Source organism: Cyrtonyx montezumae, unplaced genomic scaffold (assembly GCF_038088225.1).
Source record: "Cyrtonyx montezumae isolate F1298 unplaced genomic scaffold, pur_monq_1.0 scaffold_24, whole genome shotgun sequence".
Lineage (NCBI taxonomy): Eukaryota > Metazoa > Chordata > Aves > Galliformes > Odontophoridae > Cyrtonyx > Cyrtonyx montezumae.
In genome coordinates, this window is record NW_027071981.1 from 4,026,931 (window position 1) to 4,053,519 (window position 26,589).

At 58.1% G+C, this 26,589-nt stretch overlaps 2 protein-coding genes across 2 annotated transcripts; both read left to right on the top strand.

Annotated features, from left to right (window-relative positions):
• The first annotated feature begins 49 nt into the window (after positions 1 to 49).
• On the top strand, positions 50 to 3,069 carry LOC136050572 (heme-binding protein 1-like). The gene is made up of 5 exons (XM_065739517.1): positions 50 to 221; positions 320 to 405; positions 2,393 to 2,534; positions 2,634 to 2,817; positions 2,895 to 3,069. Exons 1-5 carry the CDS (start codon positions 62 to 64, stop codon positions 3,067 to 3,069), a joined length of 747 nt encoding a protein of 248 aa, XP_065595589.1. The 5' UTR covers positions 50 to 61.
• Positions 3,070 to 14,599: 11,530 nt separating this feature from the next.
• On the top strand, positions 14,600 to 26,589 carry PTK7 (protein tyrosine kinase 7 (inactive)). Its single transcript, XM_065739518.1, has 19 exons — positions 14,600 to 15,447; positions 16,106 to 16,208; positions 16,664 to 16,854; positions 16,962 to 17,109; positions 17,941 to 18,071; positions 18,278 to 18,544; positions 18,731 to 18,864; positions 19,172 to 19,307; positions 19,422 to 19,541; positions 19,793 to 19,942; positions 20,202 to 20,352; positions 20,609 to 20,736; positions 20,888 to 21,091; positions 24,006 to 24,161; positions 24,285 to 24,517; positions 25,150 to 25,230; positions 25,313 to 25,464; positions 25,540 to 25,718; positions 25,879 to 26,589. The coding sequence occupies exons 1-19, from the start codon at positions 14,904 to 14,906 to the stop codon at positions 26,034 to 26,036; spliced, it is 3,366 nt and encodes a 1,121-aa protein (XP_065595590.1). The 5' UTR covers positions 14,600 to 14,903; the 3' UTR covers positions 26,037 to 26,589.

The following is a 26,589-nucleotide window of genomic DNA, read 5'->3' on the forward strand; positions in this document are numbered from 1 at the left end:
GCGGTGACGCCCGGCGGGGGGGGGGGGGGGGGCGTTCCCTTCCGGAGCAGGGCGGAGGGCGATGGCGCGCATCACGCTGGAGGACCTGGACAGGCTGGGCGATGAGGAGGAGGAGGAAGGGGGGGAGGACGAGGAGGAGGATGAGGAGGAGGAGGAGCGGGGCCGGCTGTTCGCGCACTGGGAGGCCGTGGCCAGCACGCACCGGGTGAGCCTGCCCCGAGGTGAGCGCCGGGGGCACCCGGCCGAGGGGCGGCGCGGAGCGGAGCGGGGCTGCCTCCATCCCGGGCCCGCCGCCCCCGCGCCGCGCTTTGCCTTGCAGACATGGCGGGCCCCATCGTCCAGATGAGCCGGCACAGCCAGGCGCGGGAGGCCGTGCCCCACGTCGCCCTGTCGCAGCACGGCAAGGTGAGGCCCCGCCGGGCACGGCGCTCTGCGCTCCGCTTCTCCGCTGTGCCGAGCTGAGCCGAGCCAGCACGACGCTCAACCGCACCCGGGCGGCTGCAGGCACGGCGCTGCCCGCGGGCTCTGCGGCTCCAGCGCTGCGTGCGCTCTGAGTGTTAAGATGGACGTGAAAGTATTGGAGAGGGTCCGGAGCAGGGCTGCGGAGACGGGGAGGGGTCCGCTCTGAGGAGCACTGAGGGCACTGGGTTTGCTCAGCGCGGCTGAGCAAAGGGCAGCGCGGAGCTCTGCTCTCTGTGACAGCGACAGAGCCCGAGGGAACAACGTGGATATGCGTCGGGGAGGGGCAGCTGGGGGTGAGGGAGAGGCTGTGCCCCAGAGGGGGGTGGGCATGGCCCCGATGCTGGAGCTCACACACTGGGGCTGTGGGTGCTGTGTGGGCACACAGTTGGACTTGGTGGTCCTCATGGGTCTCTTCCAGTCGGGATGTGCCCTGATTCTCTAATGCTGTTTGTCAGACTGAGCGAGCTCTGTCAAAACCCAACCTGGTGGCTCCTGCCTGAAGAACTCCCACTCTTGCTAAGTTTCACACCTCCTCTAATCTCTTGCACAAAAAAGGTGCTTTGAGAAATAACTGCGAAGAAGTGCTCGTCAGACTGGTTCTTGTGTCTCCTTGAGCTTGGCTGGGCTCACTACCAAGAAGATATCTGTCAGTTGTCCTCTAAATGAGGAGAGCTTAACCAGTTTCTTCTGGGCTGAGGTCCAGCAGTGCTGCCTGCAAGACATGTCTCAGCACGTGGGTCGTACAGCCCTGGGCCGGGCTGCTCCACACTCCCTCTTTCATGCTCTTCTGGGTCTCAGGACTCAGTCTGGGCTCTTTCCTTACCTGCCCCATCATGGGCAGCATCGCAGCCCAGCACCCCATGGTGCTGAAGACCATCTGTTGCCAGTGGCACATCTGCTGTGACTGAAGAGGATCGGGAATGGGTGAGGAGATGAGAGCCTGGCATGAATGTGGGGCCACTCAAGCGTGGGCCCTTGTGGACACATTCTCTAGGCTTGGGCAGGTGGTAGTGCTTGGTGGCTCCTCCTGAGCTTTGTGCCATCCTCTTGGAAGCACCCCAATAACTGCACCACCCGCAGAGCCTTGCTGACCTCGGCACTGAGCGTCAGAACCCCCAGCCCGCACGGCAGCGACCTGTTGCCACCAGGTACAGGTGAGGCATCGTCACTCTTTCTCTTGCCCAGGTCTCACCTTCTGGAGCGGTGGTGGGGCAGTGTAAGGCCAGGCTGCGGGAGGACCCAGCACTGTGCCCTGCTGGATTCTCTCACGCTGTGGCAATGAGAATTGCAGACAGCATTTCATGAGTTTCCCTGTCTGGCAAATGCTGCTGCTCTGCTTTGCTTGGTGGGATGGCAGCAGGCATGGCCCCGTCTGGAGGGGGACTCCCTGCTCTCTTGTTGGGCTTCTCCAGAAATCCAAGCATCTGTCGTGGAGCTTGTCACCCATTCCGCAGCACTGTCTGTTCCCTCTGCACCAGCTGCGCTCATGTCTCTTCTTCCTCATGTCTCTCTTTGGTGTGGGAGAAGGATCCAAGAGGATTCCAAGAGATCCCAGCCCCGCCTTCCCCTTGTGCTGCTTGTTGTCCACGCACACACAGCCTCAGGATCCACCCAGCCCTCCTGGAGGCCTTTGGGTGCCTGGAATCAGGAACATCCTTGTGCGCAGGCAGGACAGCGATGGTGCGGAGCAGAGTCCCGCGCTCCCTGCTGAGGATGCGCTGCATTCCGTGTGCATGCCAGGAGCCTCCAAGCCTCCGCGCTCCCCGTCCCGTGTCTGTGCTGTCCCTTTTGCTGACTTTTGCCCGCTGGCGTTCTGTGTCGCTGCCTGAGATGTGTGTGTGACACCGGCTCCCCTCGCCCTCTCCGGCCTCCCGTGTCGGCAGGCTCCCCGCTTCCCGCTGATGTGCCCTTGTCCTCTGGCCTGTTTCAGTGCGAGGAAGCGGCCTACGAGGAGCGGCACTACCCAGCTGGGAAGTGGGCCTGTGTCACCAAGGGGGAGTCACTGTATGAGCAGAGCATCTCCCTGAGCTTCATGAAGCTCATGCGCTACATCTGCAAGGAGAACTCTGTAGGTGTGTGCAGGCAGGGCCGGAGGGGCTGGTGTGGAGCAGGGTGGGGGGGACCTGCACTGCCAGCCCAGCTGTTTCACTGTGCCCACCACCTCCCGGCAGGTTGCTACCTGGGCATGACCGTCCCGGTGCTCAACGAAATCCACCTGACCAAGGAAGGGACCGAGCTGGAGCGCGAGGTCCTCACCGCCTACTACATCCCGGGAGAGTTCCAGCAAAACCCGCCCGCCCCCATGGACCCCGAAATCCACATCACCGAGAGGGCACCGCTCCGGGTGATGACCAGGTGAGCGCGGGGCTGGGCGTGCAGGGGCCGTGCCGGCAGCCAGCCGCCCGCCGCTGACGTCGCTCCTTTTGCCGCAGGGTGTTCTACGGGACGACCACCGAGGAGACCATCCTGCGGGAGATCGCTCTCTTCTGGGATCTCCTGGGTCCCACGGATGCCGTGCTGCGGGAAACCTACATCGTGGCCGTCTACGAAAACCCCAGCATCCCTCAGCGCCGCAACGAGATCTGGTTCATCCGTCGGGCGGAGTGAGGCCCCGCTGCCCGGCGGGGACGGCAGCTCTGACCCGGAGGAGACGGCTACGCGCCCTCACCCGCCGCTCAGCCACGCACCGAGCCGGGGGCACCCGGTCGGAACACCGCTCCAGGCGGTGCCCGAGGGCTCGCCCGGCCCGCGCTCCTCCAGCCCCGGAGGACGCTGCCCGCCGTCAGCCGGCGACGTCCGGGTGCCAAATAGCCGCCTGCGAGGCGTGGGACCTCCGCGACAGCCGAGCGGAGCGCTGCTGCGGGGATGGGGGGCTCCGAGGGGAGAGGGCCGGCCGCGGGCACGGTCGCCCGACGGTCGGAAGGACGGGAGGCACGGTGCCGGGCGGCACCTGGAGCAGCGCGCTTCCCCGGGGGAGGCCGGCGGTGCCAACCCAATAAATCCGTTCACACCGCTGCAGCCGTGGGTCGCCTTGCTGCGGGAAGACGGGAGGAGGGAGGGGGCGGTGGATACCGAGCACACGCGGGGCAAAGCCAGCGCCGAGCCGGGGCGGAGGGCTGCGCTTCCCTCGGTCCCCGCCCGGTTTCCGCCGCCCGCCCCTCCCCCGGAAGCTCCGCCCGACGGCGGCGGGCGGGGCGGCGGCGGCGGCATGGCCAGGGAGCGGGGCGAGCTGTGAGCGGCTCGGGGCGAGGATGGTGGGGCTGCTGCTGCTGCTCGGTGAGTGCGGGCGGGGCGCTCCGTTGTCCGGGGTTCGGCCCGGGGTTCGGCCCGGGGTTGGGGGGGAGGGGGCAGCGCCGTGCTCCGTTCCGGGAGCTCCTCGCTTCTCCTCTCTTCTCGGGCGGCACAGCGGTTGGAGCAGCTATTCGCTGAGTCAACGCTTTTGGGAAGCCGAAAAATGAAATCCCCAAAGGGAGGCTTCCCTCTGCCGGGGCCCTTCGGCGCGGCGGCGGTGCCCGCTCCTAAAGGGGAGAACCTCCGAGGAGAGGAGCGAGCGGATGAGATCCCGGCGTTAAGGCGCTTGGGCGGCTGATGCTCGCTGAGCCCGGGCTGCCATCTGCTCTCGCAGCGCTGCGGATGGATGCTGCGGCCGCCGGTCCCGGCTCCGCGTGCGTCCCCCGACGGCCACCGACCGGAGCGGGGGGAGAGGAGAGAGGCAGCGGGCGGCCCGGCGCCGCACAAAGACGCGAGGCCCGGCTGCGGGTGTCTGCCTGGGGGGGAACCTGACACTGGTATTTTTCTTCCCTTCCTTGCCATTCATCCGCCGGTCAAGCTGCGAAGATCAAAGCTGCCGTCCAGCAATTACACGTGGGCCTAAGTCAATAGCTGGACCCACACCTCTCTCCGTGAATAAACACTCCTTCCTCTGCGAGCGTTTCCAAGCGCGGCCCTCAGAGCTGGAATGCGAACTATTCCGCGGAGCAGCGGGTGTTTCCACAGCCCGCCGGGTCCGGCGGCTCGGAACAACCGTGCATTTAGCAGCGGGCTCGGGCACAAACGTGCCCTTTGTGAGGGCGGCCGTCGTGTGCGAAGGGAACCCCCCCCCCCTCCCTTGGGGTTGGAGGAGGTGCGACTGTCGGTCGGGACCCCGAGGAGACCGGGATGGGAGCGTGGCTGCGAGGAGCCGTGTTGCGTGGGCTGCCGGGTGCGTTGGTTCCCGGGCGTTGGGGTGGTCCTGTTCCGTGCCCGCGGGATGTTTGGGGGCCGCCTGATTGCCGCTCGTTAATTCCGTGCTCCTGCTCGGGAAGCAGATGTTATCTGGTGCCGTGGGGCTGCGGCGCGCGTCGTGCCCCGGCGTGCCCGGGGAGCGGTCCCGGAGCCGGGCTGGGACGCTTGGTTCGGTGCGGGAGAGCCTGTGGGGGGCAGTGGGGCTGCTGCGGGGTGGCCGTCGTGCTCTGGAAGTGTTGCCTGTGGGTCAGGATGCTGCCCGAGCTCGCGGGCGTGGGTTGATGGCTGGACGCGATGGGTTGAGTGATCTCTTCCAAGCTTAGAGATTCCGCGATTCACACCGTCCCGTGCGAAGGTTTGTCCCGCGTTCCCCTTTCGTCTCGGGACGGGGATGAGCCTTTGCTGCCCCACAGGTCACAGCAGGGACTCCATTTTGGGCCGTGCCTTTGTTTGGGGAAGCGTTCGGCAGCAAGTGCCGTCCCCTGCCTCTACCTGTGCTTCCTTTCCATCTGTGCATCCCCTGCCGAGGAGCCGTGGAAGATCCTCGAGCCAAACACAAGTGCTCTTTGTTTCGAAGCATCAATTTGTGTTGGCAGCCAGGTCTGCAGCGCATGTGCTTTTCATTGACTGCTGCTCCAGCTCCGTTCCTCGCTCTGAGTGCCAGCGTTTTGCTTTTATTTTTATTAGTTGATACAAAAATGCTTCTCCTGAGCTTGAAAGGCTGAGCCATACGGTACTTGTGGTCTCAGTGTAAGCCTTGCTGTTTCTTGGAGGCATGATCCTTGCCTACGTGTGGAAGAGACAGCTCTGCTCTGTTATGGGAGGTGACTGATGCGTGCTGTCCCAGCAGAGGGGAGGTAAGGGGACCTCAGAGCGGCTTGTAGCTTCCAAGAGCCAAGAGAGCAGGGTGCCTTTGTGTGAAGCAAAGCCCTGGTTGAACGGAGCTGGTGTCTGCTGAGTTTTGGGCACTCGTGGGCTGGGGTGTGCTCAGAGCCCCTGGGTGCTTTTGTTGAACCTGTGATGTCAGGTAGTGGGGACTTTGAGGCCGGGGTGGGTTATGGCAGTCTTCGTGTCCTGCAGGGAACCTGGTACGGGCAGGCTTCTGTCTGGGAAACCAGGTGGCACTGCAGCTTTTGGCCGTGCGATCCCTCCAGCTCTGGGAAGCAAAGTGGTGTGGGATGGGAAAAGCAGCAGCACTCACAAGGCTGGTGATGGGACTGGGAGCTCCTGTGGAATGAGGGATGTGGCTTAGTGGGCACAGTGGTGGTCGCGGTAGGTGATCTTAGAGGTCTTTTTCAACTGTAATGATCCTGTGACTCTGAGGCAAGGCTGGGGTTTAAGCGACCTGCCTTTCAGCTTCCATCTTAGAGGACAGAAATGCTGCTGGGTACAGCTCAGGCCATCCTGCTCGGGCCATGCAGTCCCACCAGCTCTGTACTCAACACCTGAAGTGAGATCAGCAGCATGGAGAGTCCAAACCTCCTCCTGGCTGCAGAGGGGAAGGCTGATGTGCCCACGGGCAGCTGGGATTGGGCTGTCCACCCTGTCAAACACTGGGCTGACGTGAGATAGGCATGGTGTTGCTTAAGACCTCAGATAAGCACTTTCCTCCTTAGGATGGCTGGTTGGCCTCTTCAGGAGCACAAAGAAAGCCTTTGATTCCAAAACATACAGTGGCTCTCCAAATGGTTAAGGGCAGGACAAGCTGTGGCTTGTGAGTGCCTTTGTTGCTCTCCATGTGGCGTGCTTTGGTCTGTGTCCCTGCTGCCCTGGGGAGGTCCACTGCCTGCTCTCTGGCAGCTACCAGCAGTGCCCGTGTCGGTGGGAGGAGAGGTGGCGTTCCTCATCTTTCCCAGCAGAAACAAGAAGGACAACCAGCTGCCTGGTAGGGCCCTGTGCAGGGCCCGTGCACCCCTCCCACACCATCCCTGGGAGCAGAGAGGAGTTTGTGCTGCTGAGGGTTGCCTCTCTGGCTGCAGCTGCCCTGGCGAAGGGCCAGTGTGGATAGTCTCCTCCAGCAGCTGAAGGTTCGTGCAAACTGTTGCAGACCAAAGAAAACAGAGCTTCCTGTGTCCTGCTCATTGTTTAACTTGGTTCCTCTCCCACCTTGCTGCCTGTCGGGTACACTGGGAGCATCCTGATGTGGTGAGGGCTCTGAGAATGGTCGGTCCCCAGCACGAGCCTTCTCCTTTGCGTTAGCTCCTGAGGACTTTCCCACTGCCCGGCTCTGAGCTGTGGTGTCCACATCCAACCATAGCATCTCTTGTGTGTTCTGGAGCCAGGCTGCTGGTTTCTGATGGGGAGTGAAAAATCAGAGCTGGGGCTGGGCTGCTCTGACCATCTGGTAAGTGCTGGAAATCACAGAGACCTTTAGGATAGAAATTCTGGGCCTTTCTGTCATTTGTCACTGGAGCTTTGGGTTGGGTGTATCTGCAGCATTCTGCATAGCTATTGATTGAGTACTCCAGAAAGTGCCCTGCTTACATCTTCTTCCCACACGGTGACTTTTCTCCATTTTTAGCAGGGAGGTAATGCAGTGGTGTTTCATAGAGAAGCTGCCTTTTAATTAATATTGCATGAGCACAGGAAATACTAGCTTCTCTGTCTACTTACCTATTTCTGTGGCTTTTAATATAGGCTCGTAATTGGCCCTGATGAAAATAAACACAAATCTGTTCCTTTCCGTGCCCTCTCTGCCAATGGGGGAAGAGAAGGAGCGGGATGAAGCCTGCAGTCCTGCTGGGCGTGGTGAGAGGCAGGTCTGGGGAGCTGTTGGGTGATGCTTCGTGCCCAGGAGGCAGGTAGAGTGACAAAGATTGGGAATGAGCACTCAGTGCATGGCAGTCTGCGTTGACTAGTGTCCCTATGATGCATGGAGCCTGTGCAAATGGGAGAGGCACCGCCGCAGCCGGTGGAGCGGGCCCCTTTCAGCTCTCTCCCCAGTGGCCTTTTGGCAGCTCTGCTTGTCTCCAGTGCTGCTGGGAGCATGGGGTAAGTTTTGGCTGCTGGGAAAAGCTGGTGTGTCGTCGGGAGTGCCTTTCCCAGGAGCTTTTCTTGCCTTTGAAGGGGAGAGGAGCAAACAGGTCAAACCTGCATGAAACCAAGTGGAGAAGCAGGATGCTCCAGAGGCTTGTTCACCTCAAGTTGGACCCGTGGCACAGACTGGGCTCTAGCCTGGCTTTAGCTCCGTCCCTCCACTCTTTCCTTTTGAGCCTGGGGAGATGGCTCTGAGCCCCTGTATATACCACTCACCTACAGGGGATGGCAGAACAGAGGGAGATGACAAGGTGGTTCCTTGTGCTGGCACTGGTGCAAGTTCTCATGTGCACCTCCTCCATGTCAGCCCCTCAGCTGCTGTCCCCTTGCTCTTTTGCTCCTGGGATGCTTGTGTGGCCTGAGTTGAGCCATGTCCACCACTGGGTCTGTCAGTTAAGGAATCCTTCTATCTTCTCTGCTCCAGAAAGCAAGATCTGCAGGGTGTCCTCACTGAGTGTGCCTGAGGGCCAGTGCAGGACCAAGTAATTTTCTTCCCTACAGTGCATTTGGTGGCATCATGGACTATAGCAGTTCACCCGAGTAGCTTCAGTGCCAAATGTGCTTCATTCTCAGTGAGACAGGCCTGGGAGGTCTCACTGGCAGAGGTGTAGGCTTGGGGGCTGATGTGCCAGCCTGGCAGCATGGCCAGTGGCAGCAGCTGCTGTTCTGTGCCCGTGTGGTGATGGAGCAGCCAGCCTTGCTGGGAGGCTTCATGTGCATGCTTCCCCTCCTTGTGATGTTTCCCTTGTCCTGGCCTCCTCCTCCTCCTCCCCCCACATCCCTCTCTCGTCTCTGAAGCTTGAGCTTCTGTTCTGGGCTGGCTGGGGCTCCTGTTTGCTGAAGGGGAGCACCAGTCGGCCCTGTAGAGCTTACACTGGTGTTTCCCATCATCTACTAGAAAAGATGAGGAAGGGAGGAAAGCGTGAAGCCCTGACCAGGGGCTCCTTTCATGCACACAGCACTGTTGTGAAGTCCCTCTTGGTTGGATTTGGGATACAGGAGCAGCATCCATCACAGAGTGGGGTGGGTGCGGAGATGACTGCTAGGGTGATGCTATTGTGACTTGGTAGGTCAGGTGTGGGATTGAAGATCTGTTCTATTGTAGATGATTCTGGCCCTGGTTATCATGAGACACGTTCCTGAGTGGTCGTAGAATTGTGGAATATCTGGAGTTGGAGTGGACCCAACTTGTTTTGCAAGTTTTCGTAAAACAGATAAGATGAGGTGTGTGACTTAATAAGAATGGGAGATCCTCACGCAGAAGCCACCAGGTTTGAATCAGCAGTCAGTGCAATCAACAACATGTACTGAGGTCTGACAGTTTTCATAAGATCACAGAACATCCCAAGCTGGAAGGGACCCACGAGGACCACCGAGCCCAACTGTGTCCCACGCAGCACCCGCAGCCCCAGTGTGTCAGCTCCAGCTTTGGGGTCATGTCTGCTGCCCTCTGGGGCGCTGCCTCACCAGTGCTGGTGCAGAGGGACGGTCACCTTCCTAGTCCTGTTAGCTGTTCTATTTCTGATGCAGGCTCCTTGGCCACCTGGGCACGCTGTGGCTCCCATTCATTGTATCTGCAGCCTGCTGCTGGTAGCACACGTCAGTCAGCCGTAAATCAGTGTTCCCGAGGAGGCCGGGGAATTGCTGGAGGGCTCTGAGAGTGCCTGGGAGAGTCAGTTGGCAGGACCAGTGGGTGCAGTGAGCTCAGTGCTGATGCTGAATCACCCTTGAAGCATGTGTGCTCCTCACTGGGGCTTGGCAAGCCAGCATGCACAAGGTCTGCGTGGGAGCCTTTGGCTGACGGGCTGTTGAGGAGGGTTTAATTGAGCCAGCAGGATTTCCAGCTCCTGCCGCCGGGCTCACGGCCTTCCCGTCTCTCTTGCTTCTCTGTCTCCAGGGCCTAGTGGTATTGGCTTCGGCTTGAAGGTCAGGCAGCACCTGATACGCTTCTCTCAGCAGTCTTCTGCATTGCAGGGCCACTGGGCTCAGAGATTTGTGCTTCTCGTGTGCAAGAAGCCTGGCTGGGCTTGGGTGGCTGGGCCCCCATGCATGGCATCCTTTCCCTGGTGCTCCTCTCACCAGAGTTGCCCACGCATCCTCTTGTGGCTGGTGCCAGCAGTGTGGGCATGGCCCTGCGTGCAGGGCATGGTTCAGAGCAGTGTCAGCCCACTCTCCAGACAGCCAAGGAGTTGTTCTGGCCAAGGCCAGTCCTGCTGGTTCGGCAGCCCTAGCTGGCTGGGGGAGCCACTACAGAGTTGGACTGATGCTGGGATTCCCTGGCCTGGTCTGGCATCACCACTGCAGGATCAAGGTGCTGAGATGCTGGGGTTTGCCTTTAGGGTATGGGCACAGATAGCTGGGTGTTCTCCATCAAACTAAGACTGCTCAGCCTTGGAGATCACGTGCCTAACATGTGGGCTGTCCCACCAGATTGGGAGCAGCCTTGCTCTTTTTGAGAGTAGGGAGGAAACTTCCAGAGTAGTCCTGTCGCTTCGTGGGTCCCTTGTAGTGTTCTTGGTGCTGTTCTGGACCTCGCTGCCCACCACCACCCTGTCTCCAGCTTTGGGTTGCTTTGGGTAGCTCTGCTTTTATCCTGCTGCCTGGAGGCCATGGAGGAAAGCAGGGTCCTCATGCAGAACACTGACATGTTACCTCATGCAGAACTGCTGCAGTAGATGTGCGAGCAGCTCCTATTCTTGCTTTGGGACTGCGTGCGGTGAACTGCTCCTCTTCCCACAGCTGGCTGCCCCCAGCACGGTGCTGTGTTATGCCATGAGCTGTGATGTTCCCAAACAAGGGCCTGCATCTGCCGTGCATTGCAGGGCTCCTGCCATGGGCCATGATGTTCTGTGGTGGCCCAGATCTGGTGCAAGTGCAGTCTTGCATTGTCACACAGGGATGGAGGTGAGGAAAGAGTGATCCAGCTCTGCAGTTTTCATCTGGGACCTCGGCCAAACTGTGGGATTTACTGTGAGATGAGCAGATGATCCCAGCTGTTGCAGGATTGGGATGCCTCCGTGTGTGCTTTGAACTTGGGTTGCTTTTCCTTTGAATCAGTAAATCCTACTTGGAAAGCTTTGCAACAGGGCTCTTGGAAGAATTTCAGGTCCCTGTTGGTTGCCAGGTGTGTGGCATGGCCAAAGGGGCAAAGAGAGAGTGTTTTCCTGTGTCTCTCATCGTGTTGGCCTGCCCTTGGAGCTCCTGGTGCTGGAAGCCAGAGCCACGCTAGCAGAGCATCTCTTGGAAATGCTGAGTTGGACTCATCCAGCTGTGCTGGTGACTCACGTAGGGATAATCTTTTTCCCAGGCGCAGGGCAAGCTTTTCTTTTTACTTTAACCAGAGTGGGACACATTGTGGTTTTAAAAGGCTAACGTGATGGGTGCCCAAAGATTTTCCAGATGTTGAGCTTGCTCAGACCAGACCCGTCATGCTCGGAGCTCCCTGCCTGCATCAAACCATTTCCATCTGGCCTGGCGGGGGAGAGGGGTTTATTGCAACTCGACTCATTTGAGAGGCTTTCTCAACTGGAGCCTCTCGCAGAGAGGAACGTGCTGGCTGGAAATCATTTGGAGATGCAAATCTCTGTGGGTGTTTGGCTTGGCTGCCGTTTCTGCAGTATCTGTTAAGCAGTGGAATAGGCCGTGCACGGAGCAGGCGCGCTCTGAGCGCCCGCTTTACGTGGCTGTAGGGACCAGCCCACCAAGCAGAGGAGTTGCTTGTGTTACTAAGCTGTAATGATTTATTTATTTTTTTTATTCTTGCCTGCTTCTACAGCTTCAGCTGGTGCAAGTGAGCGTGCTGGGTCTGTGTTTGCACCAGGAGGGGATGAAAAGCTGACCCGTGTGTCGTTCCGTGCCAAAAATCTGCATTTACAGGAGCATGTTTGTAATGAACTGTGCCAGGAAACACATGGCTTGCTTGAGCTGTGAATGGGAGGTCTGTACAGGGCCCTGCACACGCTGAGAGCCTCACCAGGACAAAGAGCAGATGCGGGTGTGCCGTTCTTGCTTGGTGGCACAGCACTGCTGGCAGGAAAGAAGGGCATCGAGGGTAGCTCGGTGTCTCTGTGGAGATAATTTAATCCTGAGTTTGGGGCTCCCCATGCAACCCTGGGCATCCTCTCTGCAGAACAGTGTCCTTTGTGGTTACTGAAGGGTGCCTGGGTCCTTCCACTGTGTCTGGGGTTCTCTCTTCCAGGCAGCCATGCCCTCTGCCAGAACTCTTATGCTCTGGGTTTTGCTGCCCTGAATGCTGCAGATGCACTGTAGCTCATCTCATCCACGTACCCAGCACTAAAGGAGCTGGACTGCACCTCTGGCAGCGCCAAGGCAGCGTGAACTTAGCAGAATCGCTCTGGGAGGGAAGGCTGCAGGACAGCACTGCTGTGGCCTAGCTGCAAGCTGCAGGAGCCCCACAGACCTTATTTTCAAACCAGGAAACCTTAAAAGCTTTTCCTAATTCCTATTCCCATGCCTTTAGCTCCTTCTTTGGTGGCTAGCAGCTTTGGGATTACTCACATCCTTGCATCAGCCATGGTGTCTCAAGAGCCTGCTAAGCTAGGCTTTTGGGGGTCCAAAAAAGAAAAAAGGGGTCCTTTCCTTATCCCCTTGTGTCCTCAGCCCAGAGCTTGCCCTGCTGCGTGATGCCAGGGGGTGGGTGGCCCGAGCTGGGGAGGAACATGGACGTCCCACGGTGATGTGGAGCACTGCTGCCTGCTCCCAGCTCTGCTTCCCAGCGTGGCTGTAGGTGAGCTGCAGGCATGGCAGGGATCAGGGCTGTGCAGCAGCTGAGGGCTTTGTGGTGGAGGCCGCATTCCCCAGCGATGTCGTGAGGCAGGGAGACAATGATCTTTTCGGATCGCTTCAAGATGCAGGCCCGCCAGGCGGGGCAGGGATTGTGCTGCCTGGCTGCCTCAGCTCGTGCAGAGCTGCAGCAGCCAGATGGGCTTGGGGGAGCTTGGGAGGAGGTTGTGGGGGGCCGAGTCCTGGGGACGTCTCAATCCCTAAAGGTGCACTGAGATAAGCTTGGTGGAAATTCAGGCTGGAAGCGCGGGTGTTTTTGTGAGGCTGTCTTCCTGGGAATCTGCCGTTTGCAACCTTAAAGAAATGAAATTGATTTTGAGCAGAGGGACACCTCGGTGCACAAAGAGTGCTGTGTTCCTGGACCCAGATCCTTGCCGTAAGAATGCTCTTGGAGTTGGGATGTGGCAGAGTCTCTTCTCCTCTCTTCCCACTGGTGCCTGTCCCTTCCCTCTGTGGGGTTTGGGAACGCCACCGGGGGATCCACAGGTATCAGTGCTGCTTTCCTACACCATTCACTCAACCTCTGTCAGCTGCCTCACCTGGAAGCTTCCACTAAGTACACCTCGGGTAAAACTGCACTGAGTGTTTGCAAGTGTGCTGAGTTTAAAAGCAAATCCATCCAACTGAGCTGAAGCTTTCCTGAAGAGCCCTCCGCAGCCACAGCTAAAATGATTGTAGGCCAGAAACATGTGTTGAGGGTTTCTTCTCCCAGCTGGGGATGGTTTGTGCCACAAGCATATGCAGCTCACGGGTGCTTGCCAGCACCAGTGTTTAGAAGAACTGCTTGGCAGGGCCTGGCTGCACCACAAGGGAAGGGCTCTGTGATGGTGTGGGCTTGCTGAGCTGGCTTCCAGTGCATGTAGTAGAAGTGGTGTTGCATGAGTATTTTTTCAGGTGGTGATGCTGCCCGGCCTGGATTAGCTTGTGAAGTCGCATGCCATCGTGGAGGTGTCCCATGAGACAGAGTGGAGCCAGCTCTGCTCTCCCCCAGGTGCTGCAGGAGCTCTCATCTGCCAGCTCAGGCTGCTCCGGAGGACTCCAGCAGCTCAGCCCTGTGTGAGCGTGGCTGTGCCATGCAGCCGTGCTGAGGGCTCTGCTTCCCTTCTCCAAACCCTGGGCTCTGGTTCTGTGGATTTAGAGCACCCACTTCTGTGCTTCTGATGTCTTCTACTTCCAAATGGTTGTTTCACATCCAGCTGCTACCCATACCATCATTAAGATTGGAAGAGGTGTCTAAGATCGGCTAGTCCAACTGTTGCCCATAACTGTGATGCTTGCTAAACTGCATCCCACCTTTCCTTACAGCCCAAATCTCACTCGTTGGGTTCTAGCTTAGGCAGCCAGTGTTTCCATGGCACCTTTGATGCTGTTGTCAGAACAAAACACAGGTCTCTAGCTCTGACTGTGCTTGATGCTTACTTATCCCAATTTGCTTTGGAACGTGTACTCGATGAGGATGTTCATAGCATGGACCTCACTTGACATGAGCTGGTTGTGTCTGAGACTGGAAGACAAGGGCATGAATGCTTTCTCCTATTTCACGAGGGAGCTGGATCCCAGTGCTTATGAAAGCCATGCTTCCAGTGTGGAGCTTGTAGCAAGCCTTGGCCACATCCCCTGTCTCTCTGCAGAGCTGTCCTCGTGCAGGGCTGCAAGTGCATCACTCTGGTCCCTTTCTTCTTCTCCTTCATGAGAGAGCGTTTCAAAGATGCTCGACATCTGCCTGCCTTGGCCCCTTTCCTCACAGAGCACAATGCTGGGAGCACAGCACTGCAGCCATCAGCGTGTGCTGAATTGCCCTTTGTCTGCTTGCCTCTCCGTGGCCAGCTGGTAACCGGAGTGGAGCGCCTGCATGGTGGCAGCAGCTGGAGTGCAGTAGTGCTGTCCCCATCAGCCACACTGAGTGCTGCCCAGGGACATGCTGGCTGCCCTGTCCCTTACAACCCCTGGGCACTGAGGGAGGATGCTTGGGTTTTCCAGCACAGCTGGAGACTGCTGCATGGCTCAGCTCCCTCGTGCTTTTTGCTGAATGATCTCAGGCTTCACAGCTGGGTGGGGCCTGGGGCTAGTGGCTTGCTTCCTCCCTGCAAAGAGATGCTCCCAGCCATCCAGAGCCACCCCGTGGCCACTCTCAGGCCCTGTGGTCTGCTGCTGTGATTACTTGTTTTGATTTCTGCTGTCGTATGTAGATGCTGCATCCTCTGTGCTGTGCTGCAGTAGCTCTGTTCGTTCCCAGGGGTGATCCTTGTTCCAGGGCATTTTTTTGCTAGGTAATATTTGAGGATGTCAGATAGGGTTGTGGTCCCAAGGAGGGAGGCTTTGAGGAAAGTCTGGAAATAGTCCACATGTTCTTCTGCTGCACAGTTAAGGCTTAGAGCATGTCCCAAAACAAAGCACAGCAGGAGGAGCGCAAAGAAACACCTGAGCTACCCAAGGAAGCTGCTTGCTCTCCAGCTTTTTGGCAGCAGACTGCCCAGCTCCAACACTGCGAGACACCTCCACGTGCAGGCTGGACGTGCAGCAGCCACAACGGGGTCATAGGAGCACCCAGGGAGCTGTGCTTGGCTTCCCCACTCCTCCCTCCCTGTCCGCATGCTCTAGGTGTGCCCTCCTTTCTCTGTCCCGCAGCGGTGGGGGCTCAGGCAGCGATCCGTTTCGCCAAGGAGCCGTACTCGCAGGATGCCCTGCATGGCCGCAGTGCCATCCTCCGCTGTGAGGTGGAGGAGCCAGCCCATGTGGAGTTCGAGTGGCTGCAGAATGGGCTCCCCATCCAGGACACGGAGCAGCGCTTCAAGGAAGGCAGCAACCTCCAGTTTGCTGCTGTCGACCGGCATCGCGATGCTGGGAGCTTCCAGTGCGTGGCGAGAGACGTCCAGACCGGGGATGAGGCCCGCACAGCCAACGCCTCCTTCAATATCAAGTGTGAGTGTGGGACGAGGGCACAGCACTCTCTTGGGAGGGCATGGGGCTGGGAATGCCTGCTGGTGTGTGGGGTGATGGTCGGGCAAGGACTGAGGAAGCACAGCACAGGCCAGGTAAGCGGGACGTGGGGAAATGGTCTTGAGTTGCACCAGGGGAGGTTTAGGATGGATATCAGAAAGGATTTCTTCAGGAAAGGGGTGGCCAGGCATTGGAACAGACTGTGCAGGGAGGTGGTAGAGTCACTATCCATGGAGGTGTTTAAGAAATGTGTCTATGGGTACTTTGAGACGTATGTTGGCAGTGTTAGGTTGATGGTTGGACTTGATCTTAAAGGTCTTTTCCAGCTCCCACATCCTTCGTGCCTTCTAGGCCCTTGCATCTTCTGATGTGCCCCTCAGAACTGGTACCTTCCCCATTTGTACAGATGAAATGGGGATGTTACAGCGCCAAGCGTGTCCTGAGCACTGCAGGACCTTTCAGAGCCTGTCTCATCCCTTAAGGAACAGCTAGGCAGGGCAAAGAGAGACATTTGCAGGGTGGTGTCCCTTTGCTCCACGCTGGCTGCAGGGGCTTATGTGACTCTCAGCCTGTTACTGCTGTATTGGTGCCCACCTGGGCTCAAGAACCAGCCGTGTTGAGGCTTCCTTTGATCACGCAGGGATCGAGACGGGCAGCGTGGTGCTGAAGCAGCCGGCCAGCACAGCTGAGATCCAGCCCTCCTCCACAGTGGTGCTGCGGTGTCACATCGACGGCCACCCGCGGTAAGGGTTGCCTCCCAGGGAGCCCGGATGGAGGTCCCCCCTGCACCTTCGCCGCGCGCTCTTCCCCTCTCTCTGTCTCTCTCTCCTCCTCTCTCCTGCGAGGACGCAGTAGAGTCTAGGGAAGGCGAAAAGCAGGATTGAGCCTGCGGCCGAGCACCGGGGGAGAAGGCAAACGGCTTCCTCGGAGCCGCGTAGCGAGGAGCACAGTAAGGACGGGCTGGCACAGCCCGGTCGCTGCGCTGCTTGGTGTGCTGCGGTCACTCTCCGTCGCTTTCCGATCATGTCCCGTCCACTTGGCTGCATGTCTCATAGCTTCAGTGTGTTTGTCGGGGCCAGCGGTGGGAGCGGAGAGCCAGGGAAAGGGCCATCTCTGGGCTGTCCCCTCCGCACACCCACTCGCCAGGGAGCCCGGCTGCCGCTCGGTGCCCGCTCACCCTCTCGCCCCTGTCTCGCAGCCCCACGTGGCAGTGGTTTCGGGACGGCGCTCCGCTCCCAGATGGCCGTGGTTCCTATTCTGTCAGCAACAAGGAGCGCTCCCTCACCCTGCGCAGTGCCAGCCCCGATGATAACGGTCTCTACTACTGCTGCGCCCGCAGTGCCGTTGGCTCCGTGTGCAGCCAGGACAACTTCACGCTGAACATCATCGGTGGGTTACATCCCCGGTGGACAGGATGCGGGCTCTGTTTTGGGTTTCCTGAAACACGAAGGGGCTGCTCTGCTTTTCTTACCCCCCCCGGTGGTCTGTTGCTGCAGATGAGAGCTTCCCCCAAGCGGTGATCGTCCCGCAGGACCTCATCGTGACCAAGAACGAAGAGGCCATGTTTGACTGCCAGTTTGCGGCCGTGCCCCCTCCCACGCAGGAGTGGCTCTTTGAAGACAGCCCCGTCACCAACAGATCCAAGTAACAGGGACCCCGATGACGTGGGCAGGGCTGGGAAGAGCGGGGAGGGGGCACCAGAAGTAAATGAGAGAGGCCAAACGCTGGGTCAACATCAGGCTGGCCACTGGGGTTGGTTTCTCAGCTTGGATGGCTTGGGTGCGGCCTTCATCAGCGTAAGACTCAGCACTCAAGACTGTTCTCAGAGCTAGGGACATGTCCCAGTACCACATATCCACAGGTGGTGTTCCCCAGACTCAGGGATGCCTCCCAGCCTCTAGCATGCAGTTCACTGGGCTGACAGCTGTCTTGCAGCTCCAGATGCCTGCATGAGGTGACTCCTAGAGCCAGGAAGGTTTGTGGGCCCCAAACACCCATGTGTGCTGTGATCCCTGCAGCCTAGAGTGTGCCTGCAGCAGGTTGCCCATGCACGATAATCCCCCAGAGCATCTCCCAGCCCAGCCAGGTTGTCTCTAATGGGGATCTTGGGCCAGGGATGTCTTGGAGGGACTGCTCGAGGCAAGTGGTGCCATCCAGGTCCCTGTGCCCCATAGCCTGGCAGCTCCCGGGCGCCACCTTGTGCCCCTTTTTCCCTTTCCTGGCTGTGCCAACTTTCGGACCTGCCTCATTTTGAGATGTGTCTTTCTGGGAGCCAACTCTGCTCCAAGGAAAAGACTTCTTTTAGCACATCTCCTTGTTGAAGCATGCATCCCACTTCATCTTTCATTCAGTTTCCCCTTGACACAAAGGCTTCCCCGTTTGCTCTTTGGGCTGCTGTAGGATATCGTGGGGCTGTGGTTCTGCCCCGTGTCCTGCAGACACACCTGCTAATGTCTGCCTCTCCCCATGTGCCAGGACAACTGTGTTTGCCAATGGCTCCCTGCTGATCACCCAGGTGAAGGCCCGCAGCACCGGTGTCTACAAGTGTGTTGGCCATGGGCAGAAGGGGAAAGCTCTTGTGCTGAAGGCAACTCTGCGGCTAGCAGGTGAGGTCCTGCTGGTTGGGGGGGGCGGGGGGTCTCACAGCTGCTCTGTCCCTCTGGAGCTGTGGGATCACATAGTAAGAGGCTGGCAGGCCAGTACAAATAGCCTGTGCACTCTGTCCCTTGCCTGGTAATTCCTGCGGGGCAGCCATGCTGGTGGCATGGCCTCACTGCCCTGTTTGAGCCCTGCTCTCTGTTGCTCCTCTCAGAGATCGAAGAGATGGCGCCCTTCTCTCCAAAGGTGTTGACGGCGAACCAGGGGCACCGCGTGTCCTGCACTGCCCCACGGGGTGTACCCACTCCCCAGATCTGGTGGGAGAGGAACCAGGAGCGGGTCCCCAGTGCTGGCAGGGTGTACCAGGAGGCAGAGCAGCTCGTTTTCACCAGCATCACCGAGGCAGATGCGGGGACCTATACGTGCCATGCTGCCAACAAGGCTGGGGAGAAGAAACAGGAGCTGAGCATCACCGTGGCTAGTAGGCAGCTTTCTGAAAAGGGCTGGGAGCATTGGAAGGGGCTGAATGGGTGGTTGGGGTGAGCTGGGATGTGGCATTCCTGTGTGTCTCGTGGCTGGTTGCAAGCTACCCATCCTGGCCGTGCTGGTGCTGGGTGGATGGAGAGGTGGTGAGCAGATCTGTGTGACTCCTCACTTCCATACCTAGCGGTACCCAAGTGGGTGGAGATGCCCAAGGACAGTCAGCTGGAGGAGAGCAAGCCAGGATACCTGCATTGTCTCAGCAAGGCCTCCCTGAAACCTACAGTCACCTGGTACCGCAACGGCGTCTCCATCTCCGAGGTGAGGTGACAGGGCAAGCCCCCACTGCTGCTCTTCCTTGCCTTATGCTCAGATCCAGAATGCTTGGTGCTGCTCCTGGCTCCACCTCCATCCCTCCGGCACCTGGGAGCTCAGTGGGCTGTCCCTAGCCAGCCTTGTGCTCATGGGATGGTGGCTGGAGAGATCTTTGCGTGGATCTGAACAGGGCTGCCCCTACCTAGGACATGGCGTGGGCCAAGTCCTGGAATGACAGAGTGCCACAGGCAGGGTCTGAGCCCAGGGCTGGTCACAGTGTTATTTCTGCCCCCCCCACCCCATCTCTGGGCAGGACTCACGCTTTGAAATCTCAGAGAATGGGACGCTGCGCATCAACAACGTGGAGGTGTACGATGGGACTATGTACAAGTGTGTGAGCAGCACGCCAGCAGGCAGCATCGAGGGATATGCACGGGTACATGTGCTAGGTATGCTGGCAAGCACTTCGTGTCCGTTCTGTGCAGGGAGCTCTCTTTGCCTGCAGGAGAGCCCCTGGTGCCTCCCATGACCAGGGCACCTAACAGCACCTCTGTCTCTTGCAGAGAAACTAAAGTTCACCCCTCCACCCCAGCCACTGCAGTGCATGGAGTTCAACAAGGAGGTTACAGTGTCTTGCTCAGCCACTGGCCGGGAAAAACCCACTATCCAGTGGACTAAAACAGGTGAGAGGGACTTGGATGGGCTCTGTCTGTCTTTTATATGTGCACCTGGAGCTTCCTCAGAACGGCTGAGATGGGAGGGCACCTCTGTAGACTGTTAACTCCAGCTGTCTGCTCAAGCACTGCCATCTAGAACTGCTTGCCCCAGGACCATGTCCGTATGGCTTCTGAACTTGTGTTGGCCCACTTCAGATGGGGGGAAGCTGCTGCGTGTCACATGTGGCAGCTACATCCCACTTCTTGCCATCCCACAGATGGGAGCAGCCTGCCATCCCATGTCAGCCACAGGGCTGGCATCTTGTCCTTCCACAAGGTGAGCAGGAGCGACTCAGGGAACTACACGTGTATCGCCTCCAACAGCCCGCAGGGTGAGATCCGTGCCACCGTGCAGCTGGTGGTGGCAGGTGAGGGCTCTTCAGCAAGCTTTCCTGCTCTGTTGAGGCTCTTGGGTAGCACTCAGGTGGGTGGTGTGTCCCTTTAGGGGAGGAGATGTCTGGCCTTAACCCAAGCTGTGTGCCGTGGTGCTTGGGTGTCTGGTTTGCCAGTGTGCTGGGTACACTCCTAGAGGGCACGTGCCATGCTGCTGTGCTGGCCCTGTCCTCTTGCATGGCCTTGGTTGCTCCCGGGAGCTGACAGCCTCCGTTTTGGCCTCTCTACCTCCAGTTTATGTCACCTTCAAGCTGGAGCCAGAGCCCACGACTGTGTACCAGGGGCACACGGCCATGTTCCAGTGCCAGGCAGAGGGGGACCCCGTGCCGCACATCCAATGGAAAGGGAAGGACAAGATTTTGGATCCCAGCAAGCTGCTGCCCAGGTACACAGCCTCCATTCCGACTGGGACAGCATTCAGCTGTCCCTTGTCCCTAGCTAGGAGGGCCCACAGTCAGCTATCTCCATCTCTGAGGGCTCTCCTAGCCTCAGCCTCAGTTGATTGTTCTTGGGCACTGCACGGATGCAGAACTGTTACAGCAGGGATATGAGACTCTGCTGTCCTGGGGATATGAGGCTGCAGGTGCCCCAAGCCTGCCTGTGCCTTCTCATGTTTGCAAAGGGCTCTGTATGGTTGGCAGGATTCAGATCATGCCCAATGGCTCCCTGATCATTTACGATGTCACCACTGAGGACTCTGGAAAATACACCTGTATTGCGGGCAACAGCTGCAACATCAAGCACCGTGAGGCCTTCCTCTACGTTGTAGGTGAGGGAGATGCCTGGTGTTGGAACGTGGCCTCCTGCCATCCCAGGCCCTGCTGTGCTCTCCTGCTGGGGCTTTTCCCCCAGCACATTCTTAAGGAGGGTTTGGAAAATTCCTTTGTGCGCTCATGGCTTTGGTGCTCTTTGTCCCACAGACAAGCCGGCAGCAGAAGAGGACGAGGGACCAGGCAGCCACACACCCTACAAGATGATCCAGACCATCGGGCTCTCGGTGGGGGCGGCTGTCGCCTACATTATTATCGTGCTGGGGCTGATGTTCTACTGTAAGAAGCGGAGGAAAGCCAAGAGGCTGAAGAAGCACCCAGAGGGCGAGGAGCCTGAGATGGAGTGTCTGAATGGTGAGGCCAACACCCTCGGGGGTGGGGGCTTCCCTCGCAGCCCCATAGCCTTGAGGTGCAGCAGGTGAGGGTGAGCAGGGAGCTCCTGGGGCACAAGGGGCTGCTGCTCACCGTTGGGGTCTCCGGCTCTTGGTTTTGGCTATTGCTGGTGGCAGGAACCTGCTGCTGAGTGAGAAATAGGCCAGGAAAGAGTGCTCTTCTGTAAGCCTGGTCATTGCTGTGAGTGTCTTTTCTGGTTGTACTGCTCCCTCTCAGATGGGGAGCTGCAGGCAGGACTTGGTACATGCAGCTGTGCAGAGGGGCATTGCTGGGCCGTGTCCTGTTGGCAGTTTTGTGCCACTGGTTTTGGTTCCCTGGCTGCAGAGTCTATGGCTGTAGAACTCATCACTGTAGTTGGGACGCGGGGTGTTGCTTTTCCCAAGCATTGTGTTACATCTCTGTCTCCATGTCTCTCTGTTTTTGGGTGAATGCAGCTATACCTTTGCTGCCTGCAAAGTTGGTAGCATTGGCAAACAGCTGCTGGGGCAGTGCCCCATCCATGTAAGCAGCATGATGTACTGCCCTGGTTCCTATCACCTCACATCCATCAGGACATGCCCATTGGAGGGTACTCCCTCATGTTCTTTTGCAGCCAAGCTCCTTTGTAGCAGTTGTTCCATGAGTGCCTGCAAAATCCCCACACAATCTCTTGACTCCTCCAGTAGACCCAAGACATCTCTGCAGCATCATTTTCACTTCCAAAGGTTGCTTTAGTTCTTCCTCGGACACTGTTTGTTCTTGTGTCAGTGATCCCAAGGAGGACTTCTGAGTGATGGGGAGCAGTTGAGTTTGCTTCCTGTGTAGTTCCCTGGACTTCTTTCCAGCATGCAGCCTTGGCCTGATCTTCTGGTGGTTGCTGTGAGGTCCTGGCAGAACATCACAAAGGGGTTTTTCAGCTGTTTTCCCTTTTGTATGGATACTTTGAGGTTGGAACCAAACCTCCAGAAGAGAAGTGTAGCCATGGGACCTTCTGGGAGCCAGGATGCATCTGTGCTGTTCTGTGCTCTGCTGCTGTCACCTCTGCCAGCTCTTCACATAGCCAGCCTGCAGGCAGCCCATGTGCCAATGGACTCTGGTCATCATTCTCTTCCTTGGAAAGGATTTGTTTGAATCCTTTCTCAGGTTGCCTCAGTTTTGCTTTGTTTTTCTTTTCTTTCTTTCTGTTTTGTTTTGGTTTTATCATCTTTATTGCATTTTTCTTTTTTGGCTGGTACATTTTGCCTTTTCTGGTTCCCTTCATGTGGAACCAGTTTAGCTGTCAGAGAGATGCATCCTCAGTAGCTGTAGCCTTTGCCCAGCTTTCCAGATGTGTGCACTCCTTTCTGGCGATCCCTTGGAGCAGTGATTTGTGTTTCCCCTCCAGTGGAGTGACCCTCAGCCTCACTTCTGCTGTGGTCCCTGTTTATCTCAGCACCTCCCTGCTGGCAAGAGTTCCCTGCCTGGCCACCAGCTGCCTCTGCCAGTGCCAGGCAGATGGTAATTCCCTATGGATTTCCTACAAATCGATGTATTCCTAACAGGCTGGTCATCTTTTGAGGTCACATCCTTGGTGTGCTTCTCCTCAGTGTCCCTCTGTCTGACTGTGCTTCACTGTTGGGTGAATACAGAGAGTATTTGGGAAGTTAACTGCTGGGAGTATTGAATTTCCATGTTGGCACGTGCTGATTTCTCCAGGAGATGCTCATGTGGTGCAGGCAGGTGGGCAAAGCAGGGCTTTACGCTTGGTTCCCATTTCATCCTTCTGGATGCCCAATTGAAACTTCATCCCTGATGGTCCCTTTGTTATCACCTGTCTTGTCAGAGCTCTGTGAAGGATGGGGATGTCTGCTCAGAAGCACTGCCACCCGCTGGTGCTGTCTCTCAGCAGCAAAGTACTTGCTCTGCAGCCTTCGGTATTTTCTTGGCACGGTTGCAGTGGCCTTGTATCATCCTCTTGGCTTCAGGCTTCTAGTCTTGAGACACCATCAGTCATTGCCGCAGACAGCAGAGGCTCAAACAGCCTGTAAGTGCTGGGCTGCTGGCAATCAGTATAGAAGCAGGGAGAGCACAAGTAGCATTGAGCTTTGATTTATTGGGCAGATGGTGTTTTTCGCTGTGGCCTTCTGCAAGCATTGCTCCAGCCTGCAGGAGAGGACAGTGTGTCAGTATCCACAGCTCTGAAGTTAGCACATCTCAGTCTTCGCAGCGCTCAGCCTGCCCATGGCAAAGCCGTTGTCCGAGGTCACTGTGGCCAGACCTGTGTGCTGCTCTACCATAATCCTGATGGAAATCATGGGCAGTGTGATTTCTGGTGGAGATACCTCGAGCTGGGTCAAGCCTTACTGTTGTGACAAAGCTCTTTCTTGTACGGCCTGGTGTTTCCTTGATGTGAGCTGAGCTGGAGTGTGCACAGGAATGCAAGGTGATGCTGCTCGTGTGTCACCTTAGTGCTGTGCTCTGCTCCAAACTGCCCTGGTGTGGCAGGTTCCAGGTTACAAGGAGGTGAGCATCCCAGGAGTAGGGGGGGACAGGTCAGTTGGATCTCTTGGGCATTAGAAGACCACAAGGAGGGTCCACTCCACCTCGTGTCTGATCTGCTGTGGTTGTGTGGACTTCTATCCACGGGCAGCTGGGATGTAGCCACCCATAGGGATGTCAGCGTGGTGTGGGACAGACAAGGCCAGATGGGGCTAGTTGGCTCTGGGACCAAAGCCATTGCTCAGCATCTGATTTCAGGGCTGGCGGAGATGGGGCCGGATGTGAGCCCACAGGGAGCAGCTGTGTGGGGCTGGGCAGCAGGCTAGGGTGCTTGGGGTGCCCAAAGGGGCCGGTCCCCCACGTGATGTTGCCTGCATAACCTGGCAGGCTGCTGAAGCCACGTGCACATCCCTTGCAGGTGGAGCCTTGCTGCAGAATGGACAGACGACAGCAGAGATCCAGGAAGAGGTGGCCTTGACCAACCTGGGCAGCAGCTCTGGGGCCAGCAAGCGGCACAGTGCCGCCGACAAGATGCACTTCCCCCGTTCCAACCTGCAGACAATCACTACCTTGGGTATGCTAGGCCACCCTGTCCTGCTTCTCAGTGAGAAACACCTGGCTGAAACCTACAATGTGTGTAGGTTTTCAACCTGTCCTAACGCATGCTGTATCCCTCTGTGCTGCTCTGCATTTCCAGGTAGGGGGGAGTTTGGTGAAGTCTTCCTGGCCAAGGCAAAAGGTGCAGAGGATGGCGAGGGTGAAGCACTGGTGCTGGTGAAGAGCCTGCAGACAAGGGACGAGCAGCTGCAGCTGGACTTCAGGCGGGAGGCAGAGATGTTTGGCAAGCTGAACCACACCAACGTGGTGCGGCTGCTGGGGCTGTGCCGTGAGGCTGAGCCACACTACATGGTCCTGGAGTATGTGGACTTGGTAAGGGTCCTGCGAGCAGCTCCTGAGCCTGATGGGGGGATAGCAGAGATGGCATCCTGCATCTGTGTTGGTCTGGGCTGGTGTCCCTATGTAGGCAAGGTAGAGTTTACAGGTTTCCCAGAGAGCTGTGGGTGCCCCATCCCTGGAAGTGCTCAAGGCCAGCTTGAATGAGGCCCTGGGCAGCCTGAGGGGGATTTTCCCTTCCAACCTAAGCTATGATTCTATGATTATTGGTGTTCCAGCATCTGGAAGTGTCCCAAGGGGAATGGGGCTCTAGTATGAGGGCTGGAGGGCCCCCATTCCCTCCTGATTTCTTAGTTATGTTTGAAGTGCAGCAGAGGAAGCGAAACTGTGGGACCATCCACTGCAGAATGGCTGCAAATGTGGGTTGCTGTTAGGAAGAGCCTGGAGCTGGTGGGAGAGGAAGCCCTTTGAGGCATGGATAACCTCCTAGAAGCACAGGCCTGTTTGCCCTGACCTTAGCTCTTAGGGAGATACTAGCTTGCCCTGCAGGGAGCAGGAAGGCCGTGAACCAGGAAACAAGTCTCCTTGTGGGCCCACCACATCTAGGCACTGTGGGGACCAATGAGCACTGGCAGAGCATTGCCTCTGAGCTACCATCTGTTCCTTAGGGGGACCTGAAACAGTTCCTGAGGATCTCCAAGAGCAAGGATGAGTCCCTGAAGCCACAGCCCCTTAGCACCAAGCACAAGGTGAGCGTGAGGCTTTAGGGAAGCAGCACAGTGCTGGGGCCGCTGGGGAGGGCTGCTAGTGCCAGCATCTCGCTGGGGCCAGGTGTCTCTGTGCACGCAGGTGGCCCTGGGGATGGAGCACCTCTCCAATGGCAGGTTTGTGCACCGGGACTTGGCAGCCAGGAACTGCCTGGTGAGCGCCCAGAGGCAGGTCAAGGTCTCAGCTCTGAGCCTCAGCAAGGACGTGTACAACAGGTCAGCCGGGAGCCTGGTGGGGGCTGGGCCGTGGCGTGGTGTCCACCTCACCAACCACAGCTGTCCTGCCTGCAGCGAGTACTACCACTTCCGCCAGGCCTGGATCCCGCTGCGCTGGATGCCGCCCGAAGCTGTGCTGGAGGATGAGTTCTCCACCAAGTCAGATGTGTGGTCCTTCGGGGTGCTCATGTGGGAGGTGTTCACGCAGGGGGAGATGCCGTACACCCCGCTGGCAGATGACGAGGTCCTAGCAGGTATGCAGAGTGCACTGTGGCCTCCTTCCTTTCCCTGGGGCCTGCCATGCCATGTGATGTGCGCAGGGCTGAGAGCTTATCCAGTGGATGCTCCTCGCTCCCCACGGAGGGCATCGTGCCTCCTCCCAACATATCCCCTTGGCTTTTGCTTCTGCTTCAGGTCTACAGTCTGGAAAGGCGAAGCTCCTGCAGCCCGAGGGCTGCCCTTCACGCCTTGCCAAGCTGATGCAGCGCTGCTGGGCGCCCAGCCCCAAGGACCGACCCTCCTTCAGCGAGCTCGCCGCCGCCCTCGGGGACCCGGCTGACAGCAAAGCCTGAGCACCTTGCTGGGGAAGGATGCGGCGGGGCGGGCGGGGGCACTGCGGCTGCCCCCAGTGCTCCTGCAGCCTTTGCTGAGCCCAACCCCAACACACGGCACCAGCGGCTGCTGGACTCAAAGCACAAGCCAGTGTACTTTCCCCCTCCCCCCACACATCCCTTCTCCTCCACGGGTCCGAAAAGCCCGCGGGCTGCTGGCACCGGGCTCTCCCTTCCCGCTCGCCACGTGCATATCTGTCCGTCCGTCTGTGCTAGGCATGTCTGCGGGCACGGGCCGCCATCAGGAACATGAAGTGCCTGGCATATGAAGGAGATGCTCACCACCTTTCCCCACACCCCCTCCCCGTGCCTTTTTTTGTACGACTCCTGGGGGCAGCACCCTCCCCCCCTCCCCGGCACGCTGCCTCCTCCCCACCATAGTATTTCTGTTACTGGAATGCAGCCTAGAGTTGGGTTAGTTTGTTTGCTTGAGCGGAGGGTACCGCAGCCAAGAAAGGTTGGGTTTTGTTGGGTTTATATGTGCTGCTCTCAATAAAGAAGGCTTTTTTTTTTT